This window comes from Leptodactylus fuscus (assembly GCF_031893055.1).
Source record: "Leptodactylus fuscus isolate aLepFus1 chromosome 7 unlocalized genomic scaffold, aLepFus1.hap2 SUPER_7_unloc_1, whole genome shotgun sequence".
Classification (NCBI taxonomy): Eukaryota; Metazoa; Chordata; class Amphibia; order Anura; family Leptodactylidae; genus Leptodactylus; species Leptodactylus fuscus.
The window spans coordinates 227,254-253,468 of record NW_027439807.1 but is presented as its reverse complement, the minus strand read 5'-3'; the positions used below and the strand labels follow the sequence as shown (position 1 = coordinate 253,468).

The window sequence follows — 26,215 nt, the reverse complement described above, 5'->3', positions numbered from 1 at the left end:
TAGTCAGTGTATCCCATGTTACATTGTATTATTATAGTCGGTGTATCACATGTAACATTGTATTATTATAGTGTCAGTGTATGAGATGTTACATTGTATTATTATAGTCAGTGTATCACATGTTACATTGTATTATTATAGTCAGTGTATGAGATGTTACATTGTATTATTATAGTCAGTGTATCACATGTTACCTTGTATCATTATAGTCAGTGTATCACATGTTACATTGTATTATTATAGTCAGTGTATCACGTTACATTGTATTATTATAGTCAGTGTATGACATGTTACATTGTATTATTATAGTCTGTGTATCACATGTTACATTGTATTATTATAGTCTGTGTATCACATGTTACATTGTATTATTATATTCAGTGTATGAGATGTTACATTGTATTATTATAGTCTGTGTATCACATGTTACATTGTATTATTATAGTCAGTGTATCCCATGTTACATTGTATTATTATAGTTGCAGTGTATCACATGTTACATTGTATTATTATAGTCAGTGTATCACATGTTACATTGTATTATTATAGTCAGTGTATCACATGTTACATTGTATTATTATAGTTGCAGTGTATCACATGTTACATTGTATTATTATAGTCAGTGTATCACATGTTACATTGTATTATTATAGTTGCAGTGTATCACATGTTACATTGTATTATTATAGTCAGTGTATCACATGTTACATTGTATTATTATAGTCGGTGTATCACATGTTACATTGTATTATTATAGTGTCAGTGTATCACATGTTACATTGTATTATTATAGTCAGTGTATCACATGTTACATTGTATTATTATAGTCAGTGTATCACGTTACATTGTATTATTATAGTCAGTGTATGACATGTTACATTGTATTATTATAGTCAGTGTATCACATGTTACATTGTATTATTATAGTGTCAGTGTATCACATGTTACATTGTATTATTATAGTCAGTGTATCACATGTTACATTGTATTATTATAGTCTGTGTATCACGTTACATTGTATTATTATAGTCTGTGTATCACATGTTACATTGTATTATTATAGTCAGTGTATCACATGTTACATTGTATTTCTATAGTTGCAGTGTATCACATGTTACATTGTATTATTATAGTGTCAGTGTATGAGAAGTTACATTGTATTATTATAGTCAGTGTATCACATGTTACATTGTATTATTATAGTCAGTGTATCACATGTTACATTGTATCATTATAGTCAGTGTATGACATGTTACATTGTATTATTATAGTCAGTGTTTCACATGTTACATTGTATTATTATAGTCAGTGTATCACATGTTACATTGTATTATTATAGTGTCAGTGTATGAGAAGTTACATTGTATTATTATAGTCAGTGTTTCACATGTTACATTGTATTATTATAGTCAGTGTTTCACATGTTACATTGTATTATTATAGTCAGTGTATCACATGTTACATTGTATTATTATAGTCAGTGTATCACATGTTACATTGTATTATTATAGTCAGTGTATCACATGTTACATTGTATTATTATAGTTGCAGTGTATCACATGTTACTCTGTGTTATTATAGTCCATGTATGACAGGTTACATTGTATTATTATAGTCAGTGTATCACATGTTACATTGTATTATTATAGTCAGTGCATGACATATTACATTGTATTATTATAGTCAGTGTATCACATGTTACCTTGTATCATTATAGTCAGTGTATCACATGTTACATTGTATTATTATAGTCAGTGTATCCCATGTTACATTGTATTATTATAGTCGGTGTATCACATGTAACATTGTATTATTATAGTGTCAGTGTATGAGATGTTACATTGTATTATTATAGTCAGTGTATCACATATTACATTGTATTATTATAGTCAGTGTATGAGATGTTACATTGTATTATTATAGTCGGTGTATCACATGTTACATTGTATTATTATAGTCAGTGTATCCCATGTTACATTGTATTATTATAGTTGCAGTGTATCACATGTTACATTGTATTATTATAGTCGGTGTATCACATGTAACATTGTATTATTATAGTGTCAGTGTATGAGATGTTACATTGTATTATTATAGTCAGTGTATCACATGTTACATTGTATTATTATAGTCAGTGTATGAGATGTTACATTGTATTATTATAGTCAGTGTATCACATGTTACCTTGTATCATTATAGTCAGTGTATCACATGTTACATTGTATTATTATAGTCAGTATATCACATGTTACATTGTATTATTATATTCAGTGTATGAGATGTTACATTGTATTATTATAGTCTGTGTATCACATGTTGCATTGTATTATTATAGTCAGTGTATTCCATGTTACATTGTATTATTATAGTTGCAGTGTATCACATGTTACATTGTATTATTATAGTCAGTGTATCACATGTTACATTGTATTATTATAGTCAGTGTATCACATGTTACATTGTATTATTATAGTTGCAGTGTATCACATGTTACATTGTATTATTATAGTCAGTGTATCACATGTTACATTGTATTATTATAGTTGCAGTGTATCACATGTTACATTGTATTATTATAGTCAGTGTATCACATGTTACATTGTATTATTATAGTCGGTGTATCACATGTTACATTGTATTATTATAGTGTCAGTGTATCACATGTTACATTGTATTATTATAGTCAGCGTATCACATGTTACATTGTATTATTATAGTCAGTGTATCACGTTACATTGTATTATTATAGTCAGTGTATGACATGTTACATTGTATTATTATAGTCTGTGTATCACGTTACATTGTATGATTATAGTCTGTGTATCACATGTTACATTGTATTATTATAGTCAGTGTATCACATGTTACATTGTATTTCTATAGTTGCAGTGTATCACATGTTACATTGTATTATTATAGTGTCAGTGTATGAGAAGTTACATTGTATTATTATAGTCAGTGTATCACATGTTACATTGTATTATTATAGTCAGTGTATCACATGTTACATTGTATCATTATAGTCAGTGTATGACATGTTACATTGTATTATTATAGTCAGTGTTTCACATGTTACATTGTATTATTATAGTCAGTGTATCACATGTTACATTGTATTATTATAGTGTCAGTGTATGAGAAGTTACATTGTATTATTATAGTCAGTGTTTCACATGTTACATTGTATTATTATAGTCAGTGTTTCACATGTTACATTGTATTATTATAGTCAGTGTATCACATGTTACATTGTATTATTATAGTCAGTGTATCACATGTTACATTGTATTATTATAGTCAGTGTATCACATGTTACATTGTATTATTATAGTCAGTGTATCACATGTTACATTGTATTATTATAGTTGCAGTGTATCACATGTTACTCTGTGTTATTATAGTCCATGTATGACAGGTTACATTGTATTATTATAGTCAGTGTATCACGTTACATTGTATTATTATAGTCGGTGTATCACATGTTACATTGTATTATTATAGTCAGTGTATGACATGTTACATTGTATTATTATAGTCAGTGTTTCACATGTTACATTGTATTATTATAGTCAGTGTATCACATGTTACATTGTATTATTATAGTCAGTGTATCACATGTTACATTGTATTATTATAGTCAGTGTATCACATGTTACATTGTATTATTATAGTCAGTGTATCACATGTTACATTGTATTATTATAGTCAGTGTATCACATGTTACATTGTATTATTATAGTCAGTGTATCACATGTTACATTGTATTATTATAGTCAGTGTTTCACATGTTACATTGTATTATTATAGTCAGTGTATCACATGTTACATTGTATTATTATAGTCAGTGTATGAGATGTTACACTGTATTATTATAGTCTCGGTGTATCACATGTTACATTGTATTATTATAATGTCAGTGTATGAGATGTTACATTGTATTATTATAGTCTCGGTGTATTACATGTTACATTGTATTATTATATTCAGTGTATCACATGTTACATTGTATTATTATAGTGTCAGTGCTTCACATGTTACATTGTATTATTATAGTCTCGGTGTATCACATGTTACATTGTATTATTATATTCAGTGTATCACATGTTACATTGTATTATTATAGTGTCAGTGCTTCACATGTTACATTGTATTATTATAGTCTCGGTGTATCACATGTTACATTGTATTATTATATTCAGTGTATCACATGTTACATTGTATTATTATAGTGTCAGTGCTTCACATGTTACATTGTATTATTATAGTCTCAGTGTATCACATGTTACATTGTATCATTATATTCAGTGCATGAGATGTTACATTGTATTATTATAGTCAGTGTATCACGTTACATTGTATTATTATAATGTTAGTGAATGAGATGTTATATTGTATGATTTTCGTTGCAGCATATCACGTTACATTGTATTATTATAGTCTCGGTGTATCACATGTTACATTGTATTATTATATTCAGTGTATGAGATGTTACACTGTATAATTATAGTCAGTGTATCACATGTTACATTGTATTATTGCACTTGCAGTGTATCACATGTTACATTGTATCAGATGTCACACGGTGTCGGTGTCAGTCTCTGGGTGTGCCACTTTCCTGGCAGTATACACAGTATCTCCTGGTGTCGCAGTGTATGAGGCGTCACATTTTGTCAGTAACGTATATTCTTCTCTCACACTTCAGCTATTTCTGTCCTTGTGTTTAATTAACACTCAGAATAAGAGGGAGGTGTGACAAGAGGTGTAATAAACGGCTGTACCCCCCCCCACCCCAATCTGGTAATGCCCATGTCTAGATATTCTAGATACTTCCCATCAGTGGCTGGGCACAAAGCGGGGCTGTACAGGGTTGTCCCTAATACTGTGGGATAAATATCCGCAAGATACCCGTGGAGAGAAGAACGTTAGACAATGGTACGGCAGTGGTGGGATAGGGGTGTGTAGAGCGGTGTGGCACGATAGTGGTGTGTAAGGGCGATGTGGTTGTGGCAGGATCGGGGTGTGTAGGGCGGTATAGGGGTGTGTAGGGCGGTGTGGCACGATAGTGGTGTGTAGGGCGGTATGAGGGTGTGTAGGGCGATGTGGCTCTGGCAGGATCAGGGTATGTAGGGTGGCGCGGCTCTGGCAGGATCAGGGTGTGTAGGGCGGTGTGGCTCTGGCAGGATAGGGGTGTGTAGGGCGGTATGACTGTGGCAGGATAGGGGTGTGTAGGGTGGCGTGGCTCTGGCAGGATCGGGGTGTGTAGGGCGGTGTGGCTCTGGCAGGACCGGGGTGTGTAGTGCGGTGTGGCTCTGGCAGGACCGGGGTGTGTAGTGCGGTGTGGCTCTGGCAGGATCGGGGTGTGTAGGGTGGCGTGGCTCTGGCAGGATAGGGGTGTGTAGGGCGGTGTGGCTCTGGCAGGATCGGGGTGTGTAGGGTGGCGCGGCTCTGGCAGGATCAGGGTGTGTATGGTGGTGTGGCAGGATCGGGGTGTGTAGTGCGGTGTGGCTCTGGCAGGTTCGGGGTGTGTAGGGCGGTGTGGCAGGATCGGGGTGTGTAGGGCGGCGTGGCTCTGGCAAGATCGGGGTGTGTATGGCGGTGTGGCTGTGGCAGGATCGGGGTGTCTATGGCGGTGTGGCTCTGGCAGGATCAGGGTATGTAGGGCGGTGTGGCTCTGGCAGGATCGGGGTGTCTATGGCGGGGTGGCTCTGGCAGGTTCGGGGTGTGTAGGGCGGTGTGGCAGGATCGGGGTGTGTAGGGCGGCGTGGCTCTGGCAAGATCGGGGTGTGTATGGCGGTGTGGCTGTGGCAGGATCGGGGTGTCTATGGCGGGGTGGCTCTGGCAGGATCAGGGTATGTAGGGCGGTGTGGCTCTGGCAGGATCGGGGTGTGTATGGTGGGGTGGCTGTGGCAGGATCGGGGTGTGTATGGCGGGGTGGCTCTGGCAGGATCGGGGTGTGTATGGCGGGGTGGCTCTGGCAGGATCGGGGTGTCTATGGCGGGGTGGCTCTGGCAGGATCGGGGTGTGTATGGCGGGGTGGCTGTGGCAGGATCGGGGTGTGTATGGCGGGGTGGCTCTGGTAGGATCGGGGTGTGTATGGCGGGGTGGCTGTGGCAGGATCGGGGTGTGTATGGCGGGGTGGCTCTGGCAGGATCGGGGTGTCTATGGCGGGGTGGCTCTGGCAGGATCGGGGTGTGTATGGCGGGGTGGCTGTGGCAGGATCGGGGTGTGTATGGCGGGGTGGCTCTGGCAGGATCGGGGTGTGTATGGCGGGGTGGCTGTGGCAGGATCGGGGTGTGTATGGCGGGGTGGCTCTGGCAGGATCGGGGTGTGTATGGCGGGGTGGCTCTGGCAGGATCGGGGTGTGTATGGCGGGGTGGCTCTGGCAGGATCGGGGTGTGTATGGCGGGGTGGCTCTGGCAGGATCGGGGTGTGTATGGCGGGGTGGCTGTGGCAGGATCGGGGTGTGTATGGCGGGGTGGCTGTGGCAGGATCGGGGTGTGTATGGCGGGGTGGCTCTGGCAGGATCGGGGTGTGTATGGCGGGGTGGCTCTGGCAGGATCGGGGTGTGTATGGCGGGGTGGCTCTGGCAGGATCGGGGTGTGTATGGCGGGGTGGCTCTGGCAGGATCGGGGTGTGTATGGCGGGGTGGCTCTGGCAGGATCGGGGTGTGTATGGCGGTATGTGGCACATGTTGGCTGCAGGGTGCTAGCAGTTTTGGGGCGCACAGGGTATCATCAGAGGTTTAGGGGTGATGTGTCTATAACAGTAGGGTCAGTGGGGGGAGGGCACAATAGTCTGTGGTGATATCCAGCACTCCTAGGGTTAAGTGGTGGTCCTCCGGCTGCAGGATAACCTGTTGCCATGGTAGCCGGTTCTCTATCCATTTCCCGCTGTTGCTAGGATACCAATAGATGTCGGAGATCTGGCGTGACAAGGGCGGCCGCCGGCTGAGGGGGGGGGGATTCTGGAAATGTTACTGGACCCCCCCCCCCCCCACACGTCCCGGTCTGATCCCTCGAAACATACAGAGACGGTCCAGGCGCATCATTCACACAGAGCCAGGCGCACCGTCACTATGGAAACCCGCGATCACGTTCCCTAGCAACCACCCACTCACTCCAATTTATCCGTAAGGTTGCCGAGTAACCACAGTGACATCATCACTTCTCCATGTAAACAATGGGAGGAGGGGGAGGGGACGGAGCAGGGAATGGCGGGCGACTACTGTTATCTGTGTCTGGACTATTACCCCCGCCCCTCTGCACTCCCAGGACTCTGCCCCCTTGTGGTGAGGGCATGCTATGATAGGTGCAGGTGTGATAAGTGGGGACGCTCGGGCGGTGCAGTCACGTAGGCCTTAGGAGACGCCCACATTGCGGCGCTAGCGAGGGAGACGGCGCAGCCTAGAGATCAGAAGCCAGCTGTGTGCTGATTCCTCCCTAATCCCCCAGCCCCCGCTAATCCCCGGATTATCCAATCACGTCGTAATCTCCCCACGTCCCGGCATGCAGCGTGTGACCCAGGGATTACCGGCCCCGATCCAACGGCCGCAACATAATGCGCAACAGAGCGGGTCACGCCGTGCCTGCCGCTTACATCACGCTCAGCGCTGTGTCCTACCACGTGATGTCATCAGTAATGACATCATCGGCTTACGTCATGGTCAGGGTCCCACCTTGTGATGTCATCAGCTCAGTGTCCTGTGATGTCATCAGCACGGTGACTGCTTTACAATCTATCCGAACAGCAACTGATAGCGCCGCGCCGCCGATCACACAGGACCAGCGAAATATAATCTCGTATTTACCGCACGCCGCGTCCCCGGGAAAAGGAAGATTTCGGTTAATCTCCCCGCTGCGCCAATGTAACCTCTGGGGGAGGGGGGCATTAACCCTTCTGATTCTACAGGGGGCGGTCAGGGATGTCTGTATACCGTCACCAGGTGTGTATGGAAGCTCCGCCCCCTACCTGTCAGTACCGGAGGGTGCGATGTGGAGATGACCCCTGACCCCGCAGTATCACATGACTACACACACACAGCTACAGGCGAAGCCACAAGACACCAGGCCACAGAGAGACCCCACCACGACACAGAGCGAGGACACAACTCACACGGGGGGGCGTCGGGGCCTGGACACGAGGCTACACCCTGAGGGTGAGAGGACGAGAGAGACGGGTTAGAGGAGGCCAGAAAAAGAGCAGAGAGCGGCGGCGGCGGCGGCGGGGGCCTGAGAGGATTAGCGGCTGACACTAAGCCTGTTATCTCAATTATAGGAGGATGAGCCAGCGAGAGAGAGAGTGGGCACCGCACCCCCCCAAATACTGCCTGACCTCACCGCGTACCCCCCCCAAATACTGCCTGACCTCACCGCGTACCCCCCCCAAATACTGCCTGACCTCACCGCGTACCCCCCCTCAAATACTGCCTGACCTCACCGCGTACCCCCCCCCCCCAAATACTGCCTGACCTCACTGCGTACCCCCCCCCCCAAATACTGCCTGACCTCACCGCGTACCCCCCCCCAAATACTGCCTGACCTCACCGCGTACCCCCCCCCAAATACTGCCTGACCTCACCGCGTACCCCCCCCCCAAATACTGCCTGACCTCACCGCGTACCCCCCCCCCAAATACTGCCTGACCTCACCGCGTACCCCCCCAATACTGCCTGACCTCGCCGTGTACCCCCCCCAAATACTGCCTGACCTCACCGCGTACCCCCCCAAATACTGCCTGACCTCACCGCGTACCCCCCCCAATACTGCCTGACCTCTCCGCGTACCCCCCCCAATAATACCTGACCTCGCCGTGTACCCCCCCCAAATACTGCCTGACCTCACCGCGTACCCCCCCCAATACTGCCTGACCTCACCGCGTACCCCCCCCAAATACTGCCTGACCTCACGGCGTACCCCCCCAAATACTGCCTGACCTCACCGCGTACCCCCCCAAATACTGCCTGACCTCTCCGCGTACCCCCCCCAATAATACCTGACCTCGCCGTGTACCCCCCCCAAATACTGCCTGACCTCACCGCGTACCCCCCCCAATACTGCCTGACCTCACCGCGTACCCCCCCCCAAATACTGCCTGACCTCACCGCGTACCCCCCCAAATACTGCCTGACCTCACCGCGTACCCCCCCCAAATACTGCCTGACCTCACCGCGTACCCCCCCCAAATACTGCCTGACCTCACCGCGTACCCCCCCAAATACTGCCTGACCTCACCGCGTACCCCCCCCAAATACTGCCTGACCTCACCGCGCCCCCCCAAATACTGCCTGACCTCACCGCTTACCCCCCCAAATACTGCCTGACCTCACCGCGTACCCCCCCAATACTGCCTGACCTCACCGCGTACCCTCCCCCCAATACTGCCTGACCTCACCGTGTACCCCCCCCAAATACTGCCTGACCTCACCGCGCCCCCCCCCAATACTGCCTGACCTCACCGTGTACCCCCCCCAAATACTGCCTGACCTCACCGCGTCCCCCCCCAAATACTTCCTGACCTCTCCACGTCCCCCCCCAAATACTTCCTGACCTCTCCACGTCCCCCCCCAAATACTGCCTGACCTCTCCACGTCCCCCCCCAAATACTGCCTGACCTCTCCACGTCCCCCCCCCCCAAATACTGCCTGACCTCTCCGTGTCTTCCCCCAAATACTGCCTGACCTCTCCAAGTCCCCCCAAATACTGCCTGACCTCACCGCGTACCCACCCAATACTGCCTGACCTCTCCGCATCCCCCCCAAATACTGCCTGACCTCACCGCGCCCACCCCAAATACTGCCTGACCTCACCGCGCCCCCCCAAATACTGCCTGACCTCACCGCGCCCCCCCCCAAATACTGCCTGACCTCACCGCGCCCCCCCCAAATACTGCCTGACCTCTCCACGTCCCCCCCAAATACTGCCTGACCTCATCGCGTCCCCCCCAAATACTGCCTGACCTCTCCGCGTACCCCCCCAATACAGCCTGACCTCACTGCGTACCCCCCCAATACAGCCTGACCTCTCCGCGTACCCCCCCCAATACAGCCTGACCTCTCCGCGTACCCCCCCCCAATAATACCTGACCTCACCGCGTACCCACCCAATACTGCCTGACCTCTCCGCATCCCCCCCAAATACTGCCTGACCTCATCGCGCCCCCCCCCAAATACTGCCTGACCTCACCGCGCCCCCCCCAAATACTGCCTGACCTCACCGCGCCCCCCCCAAATACTGCCTGACCTCACCGCGCCCCCCCAAATACTGCCTGACCTCACCGCGCCCCCCCCAAATACTGCCTGACCTCACCGCATCCCCCCAAATGCTGCCTGACCTCACCGCGCCCCCCCCAAATACTGCCTGACCTCTCCACGTCCCCCCCAAATACTGCCTGACCTCACCGCGTCCCCCCCAAATACTGCCTGACCTCTCCGCGTACCCCCCCCAATACAGCCTGACCTCACTGCGTACCCCCCCAATACAGCCTGACCTCTCCGCGTACCCCCCCCCAATACAGCCTGACCTCTCCGCGTACCCCCCCCAATAATACCTGACCTCACTGCGTACCCCCCCAATACAGCCTGACCTCTCCGCGTACCCCCCCCAATACAGCCTGACCTCTCCACGTACCCCCCCCAATAATACCTGACCTCACCGCGTACCCACCCAATACTGCCTGACCTCTCCGCATCCCCCCCAAATACTGCCTGACCTCATCGCGCCCCCCCCAAATACTGCCTGACCTCACCGCGCCCCCCCCAAATACTGCCTGACCTCACCGCGCCCCCCCCAAATACTGCCTGACCTCACCGCATCCCCCCAAATGCTGCCTGACCTCACCGCGCCCCCCCCCCAAATACTGCCTGACCTCTCCGCGTACCCCCCCAATACAGCCTGACCTCACTGCGTACCCACCCAATACTGCCTGACCTCTCCGCATCCCCCCCAAATACTGCCTGACCTCATCGCGCCCCCCCCAAATACTGCCTGACCTCACCGCGCCCCCCCCAAATACTGCCTGACCTCACCGCATCCCCCCAAATACTGCCTGACCTCTCCACGTCCCCCCCAAATACTTCCTGACCTCACCGCGCCCCCCCAAATACTTCCTGACCTCACCGCGTACCCCCCCCCCAATACTGCCTGATCTCTCCACGTACCGCATACTACACTGCAGAGCGTCTCATACTATATAGTGACAGGAGACTGGAGGAGCCTTGACTGCAGAGCATCTCATATCTCCCCATACTATACTGCAGAGCATCTCATATCTCCGCATACTACACTGCAGAGCATCTCATATCTCCCCATACTACACTGCAGAGCATCTCATATCTCCCCATACTACACTGCAGAGCATCTCATATCTCCCCATACTACACTGCAGAGCATCTCATATCTCCCCATACTACACTGCAGAGCATCTCATACTATATAGTGACAGGAGACTGGAGGAGCCTTGTCTGCAGAGCGTCTCATATTCCCCATCCTACACTGCAGAGCGTCTCATATCTCCCCATACTACACTGCAGAGCGTCTCGCACAGATAATGGCTGCCCCTCTCCTCCCTCCCTGCTGTCACCAGAGACGCCTCCCCCTCCCCCAGCCCTTACACAGGCCTTTGATAATAATTATATCCATCTATTTATACTGCGCCTGGAGCCAAGAGCTTACAATCTGATGTGTAACCCTTCACCTGCCGCACTGGTGGGGGATGGTGGGCACTTACCCCAGGCAGGGTCTTCTGCTCATGGAGGGCGCTCTGGGCTTTTAGCGCCGACTCCCTGGCGCAATACGTAAGGAAGGCGCATCCTGCAAAACACAAGCACAGAGCAAAGGGTTAATCAAAGAAGTGGTACTGTGCACTATACAGAGTAAGGGAAGTGATACTGTGCACTATACAGAGTAAGAGAAGTGGTACTGTGCACTATACAGAGTAAGAGAAGTGGTACTGTGCACTATACAGAGTAAGAGAAGTGATACTGTGCACTATACAGAGTAAGAGAAGTGATACTGTGCACTATACAGAGTAAGAGAAGTGATACTGTGCACTATACAGAGTAAGAGAAGTGATACTGTGCACTATACAGAGTAAGAGAAGTGGTACTGTGCACTATACAGAGTAAGAGAAGTGGTACTGTGCACTATACAGAGTAAGAGAAGTGGTACTGTGCACTATACAGAGTAAGAGAAGTGATACTGTGCACTATACAGAGTAAGAGAAGTGATACTGTGCACTATACAGAGTAAGAGAAGTGATACTGTGCACTATACAGAGTAAGAGAAGTGATACTGTGCACTATACAGAGTAAGAGAAGTGGTACTGTGCACTATACAGAGTAAGGGAAGTGATACTGTGCACTATACAGAGTAAGGGAAGTGATACTGTGCACTATACAGAGTAAGGGAAGTGATACTGTGCACTATACAGAGTAAGAGAAGTGATACTGTGCACTATACAGAGTAAGAGAAGTGATACTGTGCACTATACAGAGTAAGGGAAGTGATACTGTGCACTATACAGAGTAAGAGAAGTGATACTGTGCACTATACAGAGTAAGAGAAGTGATACTGTGCACTATACAGAGTAAGAGAAGTGATACTGTGCACTATACAGAGTAAGAGAAGTGGTACTGTGCACTATACAGAGTAAGAGAAGTGGTACTGTGCACTATACAGAGTAAGAGAAGTGGTACTGTGCACTATACAGAGTAAGGGAAGTGATACTGTGCACTATACAGAGTAAGAGAAGTGGTACTGTGCACTATACAGAGTAAGGGAAGTGATACTGTGCACTATACAGAGTAAGAGAAGTGGTACTGTGCACTATACAGAGTAAGAGAAGTGGTACTGTGCACTATACATATAGAGTAAGAGAAGTAGTACTGTGCACTATACAGAGTAAGAGAAGTGATACTGTGCACTATACAGAGTAAGAGAAGTGATACTGTGCACTATACAGAGTAAGAGAAGTAGTACTGTGCACTATACAGAGTAAGAGAAGTGATACTGTGCACTATACAGAGTAAGGGAAGTGATACTGTGCACTATACAGAGTAAGAGAAGTGATACTGTGCACTATACAGAGTAAGAGAAGTGATACTGTGCACTATACAGAGTAAGAGAAGTGATACTGTGCACTATACAGAGTAAGGGAAGTGATACTGTGCACTATACAGAGTAAGGGAAGTGATACTGTGCACTATACAGAGTAAGAGAAGTGATACTGTGCACTATACAGAGTAAGAGAAGTGGTACTGTGCACTATACAGAGTAAGAGAAGTGGTACTGTGCACTATACAGAGTAAGAGAAGTGATACTGTGCACTATACAGAGTAAGAGAAGTGGTACTGTGCACTATACAGAGTAAGAGAAGTGGTACTGTGCACTATACAGAGTAAGAGAAGTGGTACTGTGCATTATACAGAGTAAGAGAAGTGATACTGTGCACTATACAGAGTAAGAGAAGTGGTACTGTGCACTATACAGAGTAAGAGAAGTGATACTGTGCACTATACAGAGTAAGAGAAGTGATACTGTGCACTATACAGAGTAAGAGAAGTGATACTGTGCACTATACAGAGTAAGGGAAGTGATACTGTGCACTATACAGAGTAAGAGAAGTGATACTGTGCACTATACAGAGTAAGAGAAGTGATACTGTGCACTATACAGAGTAAGAGAAGTGATACTGTGCACTATACAGAGTAAGGGAAGTGATACTGTGCACTATACAGAGTAAGAGAAGTGATACTGTGCACTATACAGAGTAAGAGAAGTGGTACTGTGCACTATACAGAGTAAGAGAAGTGATACTGTGCACTATACAGAGTAAGGGAAGTGATACTGTGCACTATACAGAGTAAGAGAAGTGATACTGTGCACTATACAGAGTAAGAGAAGTGATACTGTGCACTATACAGAGTAAGAGAAGTGATACTGTGCACTATACAGAGTAAGAGAAGTGGTACTGTGCACTATACAGAGTAAGAGAAGTGGTACTGTGCACTATACAGAGTAAGAGAAGTGATACTGTGCACTATACAGAGTAAGGGAAGTGATACTGTGCACTATACAGAGTAAGAGAAGTGATACTGTGCACTATACAGAGTAAGAGAAGTGGTACTGTGCACTATACAGAGTAAGAGAAGTGGTACTGTGCACTATACAGAGTAAGAGAAGTGATACTGTGCACTATACAGAGTAAGAGAAGTGATACTGTGCACTATACAGAGTAAGAGAAGTGATACTGTGCACTATACAGAGTAAGAGAAGTGATACTGTGCACTATACAGAGTAAGAGAAGTGATACTGTGCACTATACAGAGTAAGGGAAGTGATACTGTGCACTATACAGAGTAAGAGAAGTGATACTGTGCACTATACAGAGTAAGAGAAGTGATACTGTGCACTATACAGAGTAAGAGAAGTGGTACTGTGCACTATACAGAGTAAGAGAAGTGGTACTGTGCACTATACAGAGTAAGAGAAGTGGTACTGAGCACTATACAGAGTAAGGGAAGTGGTACTGTGCACTATACAGAGTAAGAGAAGTGGTACTGAGCACTATACAGAGTAAGGGAAGTGGTACTGTGCACTATACAGAGTAAGAGAAGTGGTACTGTGCACTATACATATAGAGTAAGAGAAGTAGTACTGTGCACTATACAGAGTAAGAAGTGATACTGTGCACTATACAGAGTAAGAGAAGTGGTACTGAGCACTATACAGAGTAAGAGAAGTGGTACTGTGCACTATACAGAGTAAGGGAAGTGATACTGTGCACTATACAGAGTAAGAGAAGTGATACTGTGCACTATACAGAGTAAGAGAAGTGGTACTAAGCACTATACAGAGTAAGAGAAGTGGTACTGTGCACTATACAGAGTAAGAGAAGTAGTACTGTGCACTATACAGAGTAAGAGAAGTGATACTGTGCACTATACAGAGTAAGAGAAGTGGTACTGTGCACTATACAGAGTAAGAGAAGTGATACTGTGCACTATACAGAGTAAGAGAAGTGGTACTGTGCACTATACAGAGTAAGGGAAGTGATACTGTGCACTATACAGAGTAAGAGAAGTGATACTGTGCACTATACAGAGTAAGAGAAGTGATACTGTGCACTATACAGAGTAAGAGAAGTGGTACTGTGCACTATACAGAGTAAGGGAAGTGGTACTGAGCACTATACAGAGTAAGAGAAGTGGTACTGTGCACTATACAGAGTAAGGGAAGTGGTACTGTGCACTATACAGAGTAAGAGAAGTGATACTGTGCACTATACAGAGTAAGAGAAGTGGTACTGTGCACTATACAGAGTAAGAGAAGTGGTACTGTGCACTATACAGAGTAAGAGAAGTGATACTGTGCACTATACAGAGTAAGAGAAGTGGTACTGTGCACTATACAGAGTAAGAGAAGTGGTACTGTGCACTATACAGAGTAAGAGAAGTGGTACTGTGCACTATACAGAGTAAGAGAAGTGGTACTGTGCACTATACAGAGTAAGAGAAGTGGTACTGTGCACTATACAGAGTAAGAGAAGTGGTACTGTGCACTATACAGAGTAAGAGAAGTGGTACTGTGCACTATACAGAGTAAGGGAAGTGATACTGTGCACTATACAGAGTAAGAGAAGTGGTACTGTGCACTATACAGAGTAAGAGAAGTGGTACTGTGCACTATACAGAGTAAGAGAAGTGATACTGTGCACTATACAGAGTAAGAGAAGTGGTACTGTGCACTATACAGAGTAAGGGAAGTGATACTGTGCACTATACAGAGTAAGAGAAGTGGTACTGTGCACTATACAGAGTAAGAGAAGTGGTACTGTGCACTATACAGAGTAAGAGAAGTGATACTGTGCACTATACAGAGTAAGAGAAGTGGTACTGTGCACTATACAGAGTAAGAGAAGTGGTACTGTGCACTATACAGAGTAAGAGAAGTGGTACTGTGCACTATACAGAGTAAGAGAAGTGGTACTGTGCACTATACAGAGTAAGAGAAGTGGTACTGTGCACTATACAGAGTAAGAGAAGTGGTACTGTGCAGTGTCTATGAAGCGGCTCGTTTCACCCTATTACCCCTCCCCCTCCATTAATTACATCTCTGACATTATTTCTAATTTCTCGGCCTCGTTTATGTAATTAAATGAATCCTGAGACTGAGGGGCGGAGCCTACGCCCTAATTATAGCGGGGTCCCCCGGGCCCTCAGCCTGGATATAACACAGATCAGGAAGTGCAGCCGCGCGGAGCCAGGGAATCCCTACAAGAGACCGGGCTGTGCTCTACTGCTCTCTGGTATCAGCCACGTCAGAGCGGGGAGAAGTGTCCCAATAGCACCATGTATATCCCCTCTATCCAGGGTTCCCCGTATACTGTAGGGCCCGGGGCCCCTGTATGATGTGACTCCTCTCAGCCCCTCCTCTTACGCTGTAGGGCCCGGGGCCCCTGTATGATGTGGCCGCTCTCAGCCCCTCCCCTTATACTATAGGGCCCGGGGGCCCCTGTATGATGTGACTGCTCTCAGCCCCTCCTCTTATACTGTAGGGCCCGGGGCCCCTGTATGATGTGACTGCTCTCAGCCCCTCCTCTTATACTGTAGGGCCCGGGGCCCCTGTATGATGTGGCCGCTCTCAGCCCCTCCCCTTATACTGTAGGGCCCGGGGGCCCCTGTATGATGTGACTCCTCTCAGCCCCTCCTCTTACGCTGTAGGGCCCGGGGCCCCTGTATGATGTTGCCGCTCTCAGCCCCTCCCCTTATACTGTAGGGCCCGGGGCCCCTGTATGATGTGACTCCTCTCAGCCCCTCCTCTTACACTGTAGGGCCCGGGGCCCCTGTATGATGTAAATGCTCTCAGCCCCTCCTCTTACACTGTAGGGCCCGGGGCCCCTGTATGATGTGACTGCTCTCAGCCCCTCCTCTTACACTGTAGGGCCCGGGGCCCCTGTATGATGTGACTGCTCTCAGCCCCTCCTCTTACACTGTAGGGCCCGGGGCCCCTGTATGATGTGACTGCTCTCAGCCCCTCCTCTTACACTGTAGGGCCCGGGGCCCCTGTATGATGTGACTGCTCTCAGCCCCTCCTCTTACACTGTAGGGCCCGGGGCCCCTGTATGATGTTGCCGCTCTCAGCCCCTCCCCTTATACTGTAGGGCCCGGGGCCCCTGTATGATGTGACTGCTCTCAGCCCCTCCTCTTATACTGTAGGGCCCGGGGCCCCTGTATGATGTGACTGCTCTCAGCCCCTCCTCTTATACTGTAGGGCCCGGGGCCCCTGTATGATGTGACTGCTCTCAGCCCCTCCTCTTATACTGTAGGGCCCGGGGCCCCTGTATGATGTGACTGCTCTCAGCCCCTCCCCTTACACTGTGGGGCCCGGGGCCCTTTAATAATTATGACGCGGGTGGTTATTATATTACGCTCGGGCCCTTCGCTGGTTGGCCGGCTGACAGATACCAAACATAGAAATCATTGATCTCTATGGATCTGCCAGGAACGTGGCGGTGCTGACGACAATCTCATCTTGTGCGAGTTTCCCTCCGTCCTCCTCACAGATTTGTCTTCCCTGACATCCATGTGCCGGAGCATTCCCGTAACATCAGGGATCCGTGTGACCGCCCACCCTAGCCTGATAGCTCCTCCCACAATCTAATTTGGGGTTCACACAGGTATTGAAGAGCCATGGGTGACGGCACCCCCGATTCACCGCGTCTACAAAATAGCAGTTATGCATTTATGTATGGGGTTAATATTTCAGCATGACATGTGGACCATATGGTGGTATTATCTATACATGTATGGGATATCACTTTAAGAGAATATTAGTATGTGCAGTGTATGGGGTATATACTGAAGGCGGTATGGCAGTATTACTAGTGTATGGCGGTGTTATCTGTGCAGTGTATGGGGTATATACTGAAGGCAGTATTATTAGTGCACTGTATGGCGGTGTTATCTGTGCAGTGTATGGGGTGTATACTGAAGGCGGTATGGCAGTATTACTAGTGTATGGCGGTGTTATGTGTGCAGTGTATGAGGTATATACTGAAGGCGGTATGGCAGTATTACTAGTGTATGGCGGTGTTATCTGTGCAGTGTATGGGGTATATACTGAAGGCAGTATTATTAGTGCACTGTATGGCGGTGTTATCTGTGCAGTGTATGGGGTGTATACTGAAGGCGGTATGGCAGTATTACTAGTGTATGGCGGTGTTATGTGTGCAGTGTATGAGGTATATACTGAAGGCGGTATGGCAGTATTACTAGTGTATGGCAGTGTTATGTGTGCAGTGTATGAGGTATATACTGAAGGCGGTATGGCAGTATTACTAGTGTATGGCAGTGTTATGTGTGCAGTGTATGAGGTATATACTGAAGGCGGTATGGCAGTATTACTAGTGTATGGCGGTGTTATGTGTGCAGTGTATGAGGTATATACTGAAGGCGGTATGGCAGTATTACTAGTGTATGGCAGTGTTATGTGTGCAGTGTATGAGGTATATACTGAAGGCAGTATTATTAGTGCACTGTATGGCGGTGTTATGTGTATGGCCAGGATTAGCTGTATGGAATGTTCTGGATATAACAGTATACGGGGTATGATGGAAGTCTCTGACTGTGTCCATGTGTAGATATGCTGCTGTATGGTGATGCCTGTGCTGTTCATGGCACTGCGGGGGGCGCTATGCATTTCTACCTCCCAGCATACCCTGCTAGACCCTGACATGGTGCCGGCTTCTGCTATAGGTCTGACAGCAGACCAGGCCTCATGTTATTATATCCTGGTAGTGTCCGGCAGCACAACCAGGGGCCCCTCCCCAATGACAGCTGCAGCAGTGGCCCCATGTGTCCCCATATATGATATGTCTATACCGCCCCATATTACACCTCTGTACCCGTCTATCCTTATATTATACCTTCACATGTATAGATCCCTCTCTATGGGTCCTATGACTGGACATACACAGACTGAGCCTTCAGGTTAGTTCATGCCTGGGTTTAGAAAGGTCTTATCAATTCAATTGAAAGCAATCAGATTGTATGATCAGATTGCACTGTGTGTGGTCAGTGTAGCATACTGCAGAGCAGCGCTCTGACCGCTCCCTGACTGGCTGTCCCCATGTGACTCTGACTCTTCATCCCATGAATTTTCTGCTGTATATGAATTATGAAACCCCCACCCAGTGTCGCCCCCACCTGCCCCTGTCCGGTGACACCCCCACCTGCCCCTGCTCGGTTGCACGCCCACCTGCCCTTACTGTGCTGGACATCTGCCTGGTCACTGCTGCCAGTCTTAGCTGTCATTGCTCCCTGTGGTGACGGCAGTCGTGGCAGAATGTTGGTATTAGATTGTAAACTCCTGGGACCACAGACAGTGCAGTGACTGATCTGACTAATCCAGAAGAAATCCAATTACAGAAAAAGTGAGATTTCTCCAGGATTAAGCAGACACCGCCATCTGGAGTGCTGGAGCCGAGGGGGACTACAAGTCCCAGCACCGCACAATCACTCCCTCTATATACACGACAGAGTGAGAGGGGCAACAAAGAGATCACAATCTAGGGATCTACTATACAGTAACCGGAGCAGATTACAATCTAGGGATCTACTATACAGTAACCGGAGCAGATTACAATCTAGGGATCTACTATACAGTAACCGGAGCAGATTACAATCTAGGGATCTACTATACAGTAACCGGAGCAGATTACAATCTAGGGATCTACTATACAGTAACCGGAGCAGATTACAACCTAGGGATCCACTATACAGTAACCAGAGCAGATTACAACCTAGGGATCTATACAGTAACCGGAGCAGATTACAATCTAGGGATCTACTATATAGTAACTGGAGCAGATTACAATCTATGGATCTACTATATAGTAACTAGAACAGATTACAATCTAGGGATCTACTATATAGTAACCGGAGCAGATTACAATCTAGGGATCTACTATATAGTAACCGGAGCAGATTACAATCTAGGGATCTACTATATAGTAACCGGAGCAGATTACAATCTAGGGATCTACTATATAGTAACCGGAGCAGATTACAATCTAGGGATCTACTATACAGTAACCGAAGCAGATTACAATCTAGGGATCTACTATATAGTAACCGGAGCATATTGCAATCTAGGGATCTACTATATAGTAACCAGAGCAGATTACAATCTAGGGATCTACTATATAGTAACTGGAGCAGATTACAATCTAGGGATCTATTATATAGTAACCGGAGCAGATTACAATATAGGGATCTACTATATAGTAACCGGAACAGATTTCAATCTAGGGATCTACTATATAGTAACTGGAGCAGATTACAATCTAGGGATCTACTATACAGTAACCGGAGCAGATTACAATCTAGGGATCTACTATATAGTAACCAGAACAGATTACAATCTAGAGCTCTACTATATAGTAAACTAGTGCAGATTATAATCTAGGGATCTACTATATAGTAAATAGTAAACCGATGCAGATTACAATCTAGGGATCTACTATATAGTAAACCAGTGCAGATTACAATCTAGAGATCTACTATATAGTAACTGGAGTAGATTACAATCTAGGGATCTACTATATAGTAACCAGAACAGATTACAATCTAGAGATCTACTATACAGTAACCAGAACATATTACAATCTAGGGATCTGCTAGATAGTAAACCAGTGCAGATTACAATCTAGAGATCTACTATATAGTAACTGGAGCAGATTACAATCTAGGGATCTACTATATAGCAACTGAAGCAGATTACAATCTAGGGATCTACTATATAGTAAACCAGTGCAGATTACAATCTAGGGATCTATTATATAGTAACTGGAACAGATTACAATCTAGGGATCTACTATACAGTAACCAGAACATATTACAATCTAGGGATCTGTTATATAGTAACTAGAGCAGATTACAATCTAGGTATCTACCATATAGCAAACCAGTGCCGATTACAATCTAGGGATCTACTATATAGTAACTGGAGCAGATTACAATCTAGGGATCTACTATATAGTAACTGGAGCAGATTACAATCTAGGGATCTACTATATAGCAACGGAATCAGATTACAATCTAGGGATCTACTATATAGTAAACCAGTGCAGATTACAATCTAGGGATCTACTATATAGTAAACCAGAGTAGATTCAAATCTAGGGATCTACTATATAGTAACCAGAGCAGATTACAATCTAGGGATCTACTATATAGTAACCAGAGCAGATTACAAACTAGAGATTTACTATATAGTAAACCAAAGAAGATTACAATCTAGAGATCTACTATATAGTAACCAGAGTAGATTACAGCCTAGAGATCTACTATATAGTAAACCAGAGTAGATTACAGCCTAGAGATCTACTATATAGTAACCAGAGTAGATTACAGCCTAGAGATCTACTATATAGTAAACCAGAGTAGATTACAGCCTAGAGATCTACTATATAGTAACCAGAGTAGATTACAGCCTAGAGATCTACTATATAGTAACCAGAGTAGATTACAGCCTAGAGATCTACTATATAGTAACCAGAACAGATTACAATCTAAGGATTTACTGTATAGTAACCAGAGCGGATTACAATTTAGAGATTCCCAACAGGGGTGTCTTGGCAACCTACCGGGGGACACAACACTCTGCTTGGACAGACGACCGCATGTCTTCACACAGTATTATCTGCCTTTTATGTCTTTTGGTAAATATATATATATTTGGTAAGGGTGCAACAAGATCCTTTTTTTTCTTCTGAGTCTGAGGAGCTTACAATCTAGAGATCTACTATATAGTAACTGGAGCAGATTACAATCTAGAGATGTACTATACAGTAACCAGAGGATCTTACAACCTAGTGATCTACTATACAGTAACCAGATGATCTTACAATCTAGAGATCTACTATATAGCAACCAGAGGATCTTACAACCTAGAGATCTACTATACAGTAACCAGATGACCTTACAACCTAGAGATCTACTATACAGTAACCAGATGATCTTACAATCCAGAAATCTACTACATATATATATATATATATATATGTATATATATATATATATATATATATATATATATACCAGATGATCTTACAACCTAGAGATCTACTATATAATAACCAGATGATCTTACAATCTTGAGATCTACTATACAGTAACCAGAGATGTCTACAATCTAGAGATCTATTATACAGTAACCAGAGGATCTTAATATATATTACACAAGAACCAATGATCTTAGAATCCATAGATGTACTATATAGCGATCAGAGGTTCTTACAATCTATAGATCTACTGTATAGTAACAAGAGAGGTTCTTACAATCTAGAGATCTATTATGTAGTAACAGGAGAAGATTACATAATCTCTGTGATTTAGAGATCAACTACAAAGGAACTAGAGGAGATTATGATCTACAGATCTCCTTATAGTAACCGGATTGGATGAGCATGACCCCCCACCCCCCACACATCTTACAATCTTCGCACTGAATATTGATATATACAAACTAAAGGAGCGAACAAACCCCAATCCTGCCCCAAGAGCCTGCACTCTAATCCCACAGCTCGGAGAGTAGAAGGTCACACTAAATCCCCCTCCCCATGGACTACAGGAGGTCTGAGGTGTCCGGGGGTTTTGGGGAGATCTGAGCTTTGTCCACACACTTGGGCCCCTGCTGTTCTGTGTGACAAAGCGGTGCCCCCAATATTGGGCTGTGCCCTCCCACCTCGGCTGAGCTTAACCAGTGCTGGTTCATTAAGTGTTCCCTCAACCCCCCCCCCCTGCCATCTGTCACACCATCTTCCTCAAATATCACACCTCCCCTCCCCCAGCCTCCATCTACGAGAGCCCTGGAACCATGGCCATGTTAGCAGGCTCCTCAGCCTCCAATGTCATCCTGCCCATTGTTGTGTGCCCCGGCCCTGTCCTTTGTGTGCTCCGGTCCCCCTGTACCCTGGAGCTGGGGCCCCTACATGGCCCCTGTCCCTGCCTCTCCTGGTTGTCAGCTTCCCTTTGTTACACTCCCTGCTCTGACAACCCTTCTTCACCTTGGAGTCCTCCCCCAATCTCTCCCTGACCTTCCCAGGATATAGGGATCCATACAGGGAGTCAGCGTGAGGGGCCACAAGGCCCTATAGGGCCCCGAACATCATGACCCAGGTTCAGTAATACAAAGATATATCGGTCAGAGACCCCGTATTATGCTGGATGTGCTCCAGTCCCCCCCATGTAGTAAGACCCTCACGTTCAGCCCCAATTCCTCTCACTTCCAGCTTCGCCCCCATTATACATGACCCTTATTTACCTCAACCCTCCAAGCTTAATGTAATGTAACCCCTTCCCCTGATCTGACCCCCTATATCTGCTTGCCTCCCCATCGTATCTCACCCCCTCTCATTAATGTATGTGCAGCCCCCCTCACCTCTGTGCCCCCCACTCCTCCTCTCCCCTAGTAACTTACTTGTATGCACCCCTCCCCCCCAGTCTCTTATCTTTGTGCACCTCCACTTTCCCTGCCCCCCCATGTCCCTTCTCTCCCTCTATCACTCACTTATGTGTATCTCCATTCACCCTATACCCCCTGTCACTCATCCTTGTGAAGCCCCTCGCCCTGCTAGCTCACCTTTATGTACACCCCTCTCTCCCCTCCTGCACCCCCTAAATCCCCCTTACACCCCGTCACTCACTGTTATGCATCCCCTCTCTCCCCTACACACCATCCGTCACTAACCCATGTGCATCCTCTCCCCTCCTATACCCTCTCATTCACCCCAGTGAAGCCCTCTCTCCCCCCTCAATCCCTCACCCATGTGCACCCTCCTCCTCACAACCCCTCACTCACCCTTGTGCACCCCTCTCTCCCCCCCCTTGTGTACACCTCTGTCCCTCCTCACCCTTGTTTACTCCCTCTCATCCTTGTATACCCCTCTCTCCCTCCCTTGTGTACCTTTATGCCCCCCTTGTATACCTCTCTTCCCCCTCTCTTTCCACCTTGTGTACCCCTCTCTCCTCCCTTGTATACCCCCTCTCCCCCTTGTGTATCCCTCTTTCCTCCTTGTGTACCCCCTCTCAGCCCCTCTCCCCCCTTATATACCTCTCTCTTCCCCCTCTCCCCCCTTGTACCCCTCTCTCCCCCCTTGTACCCCTCTCTCCACCCTCTCAGCCCCTCTCCCCCCCTTGTACCCCTCTCTCAGCCCCTCTCTCCCCCCTTGTACCCCTCTCTCCCCCTCTTGTACCCCTCTCTCAGCCGCTCTCCCACCCCTCTCTCAGCCGCTCTCCCCCCTTGTATACCTCTCTCTTCCCCCTCTCCCCCCCCTCTCTCAGCCGCTCTCCCCCCTTGTATACCTCTCTCTTCCCCCTCTCCCCCCTTGTATACCTCTCTTCCCTCTCTCCCCCCTCTCAGCCCCTCTCCCCCACTTGTACCCCTCTCTCCCCCCTTGTGCCCCTCTCCCCCCTTGTACCCCTCTCTCAGCCCCTCTCCCCCCCTTGTACCCCTCTCCCCCCCCTGTACCCCTCTCTTCCCTCCTTGTACCCCTCTCCCCCCCCCTTGTACCCCTCTCTCCCCCCTTGTACCCCTCTCTTCCCTCCTTGTACCTCTCCCCCCCCCCTTGTACCCCTCTCTCCCCCCTTGTACCCCTCTCCCCCCCTTGTAACCCTCTCAGCCCCTCTCCCCCCTTGTATACCTCTCTCTTCCCTATCTCCCCCCCGTGTACCCCTCTCTCTCTCCCCTTGTACCCCTCTCCCCCCCCCCCTTGTACCTCTCTCTCCCCCCCCCTTGTATACCCCCTCTCTCCCCCCTTGTACCCCTCTCCCCCCCTTGTAACCCTCTCTCCCCCCTCTCAGCCCCTCTCCCCCCTTGTATACCTCTCTCTTCCCTATCTCCCCCCCGTGTACCCCTCTCTCTCTCCCCTTGTACCCCTCTCTCCCCCCCCCCCCTTGTACCTCTCTCCCCCCCCCCCTTGTATACCCCCTCTCTCCCCCCTTGTACCCCTCTCCCCCCCTTGTATACCCCCTCTCCCCCCCTCTCAGCCCCTCACTCACCTTTATGCACCCCGGTGAATTTGTCTTTGATGACGGTAAGTTCATAGATTTTCCCAAACTGCTCGAAGATGGGCTTCAGGTCCTTCTCCTCCAGATTCCGGGGTATCTGCCCAATGAAAAGTTTAATGGCATCTGGTTCCTTCATTGGGGCGAGGTGGGCAGAGGGGCAGGGGCACAGAAGGCACTTGAGCCGGTGGCAGAAGCCAAGTGTAGCAGTGCACCCCTGCAGGGGTCCCCCAGGCTGGCAGGCTCGCGCTCCTCCGGTGAATCCTCAGCTCTGATTCCCAATCTTTTCTTCCCGTACAATTATGTGGCCGGTGCCCGCCCCAGCCCGACACGATGATGTCAGAGCGAGGGGCCGGGGGGAAAGAGCCGCCGCCGCCCACAGCCGAAGAGGAGGCAGCGGCGGAGCTGCGGGCACACAGGGGTTAATGGCAGGGGGCAGGGACACAGGCAGCAGTGGGGCCGGGGCACTAGAGGAGGGGGCTGTACACCTGCCGGGGCTGCGGGGAGCTCTGCGTTGGCGCCGGGGATGAAGCTTTGCACACACTCCCTGCCTCGGCCATTGTTCTGCCGCTCTCCTTGGTGCTGAACCTCTCAGTCTGGGGGAGGGGCGAGCAGGGGGGCAAGGTGTGTGCTGGGGGAGGGGAGGGGGACATCAAAAAGTCCCGGGATGGAGGGGGCAGGCCAAGGCTTAACCCCCTGTATACTGTCACCTCTCCAGCACACCGAGGGTTAACTATCAGGGCTCTGCCTGCCGGTGCAAAGGGTTAATCCTATACTGAAGGTCTATAGTATATACTATACTATATATATATATATACTATAGAAGGGGGTTCTGTCCATGGTCCTGTATATAGTAGGGGGCTCTGTCCATGGTCCTGTATATAGTAGGGGGCTCTGTCCATGATCCTGTATATAGTAGGGGCTCTGTCCATGGTCCTGTATATAGTAGGGGGTTCTGTCCATGGTCCTGTATATAGTAGGGGGCTCTGTCCATGGTGCTGTATATAGTAGGGGGCTCTGTCCATGGTCCTGTATATAGTAGGGGGCTCTGTCCATGGTCCTGTATATAGTAGGGGGCTCTGTCCATGGTGCTGTATATAGTAGGGGGCTCTGTCCATGGTCCTGTATATAGTAGGGGGTTCTGTCCATGGT

At 47.5% G+C, this 26,215-nt stretch overlaps 1 protein-coding gene across 4 annotated transcripts in view; it reads right to left on the bottom strand.

Moving 5' to 3' along the window:
- LOC142186362 (CUGBP Elav-like family member 3-A) overlaps positions 1-25,291 on the bottom strand; it is a 52,359-nt gene extending 27,068 nt beyond the window's left edge. For all 4 annotated transcript variants that reach the window (XM_075261198.1, XM_075261199.1, XM_075261200.1 and 1 more), the window contains exons 1-2: positions 25,058-25,291; positions 11,725-11,807 (exon numbers count right to left, since the gene is read on the bottom strand). In XM_075261198.1, the coding sequence (XP_075117299.1) occupies positions 11,725-11,807; positions 25,058-25,202 (228 nt within the window). In that variant the 5' untranslated portion in view covers positions 25,203-25,291. The remainder of the gene's footprint in view (positions 1-11,724; positions 11,808-25,057) is intronic.
- Between the last annotated feature and the right edge of the window lie 924 nt (positions 25,292-26,215).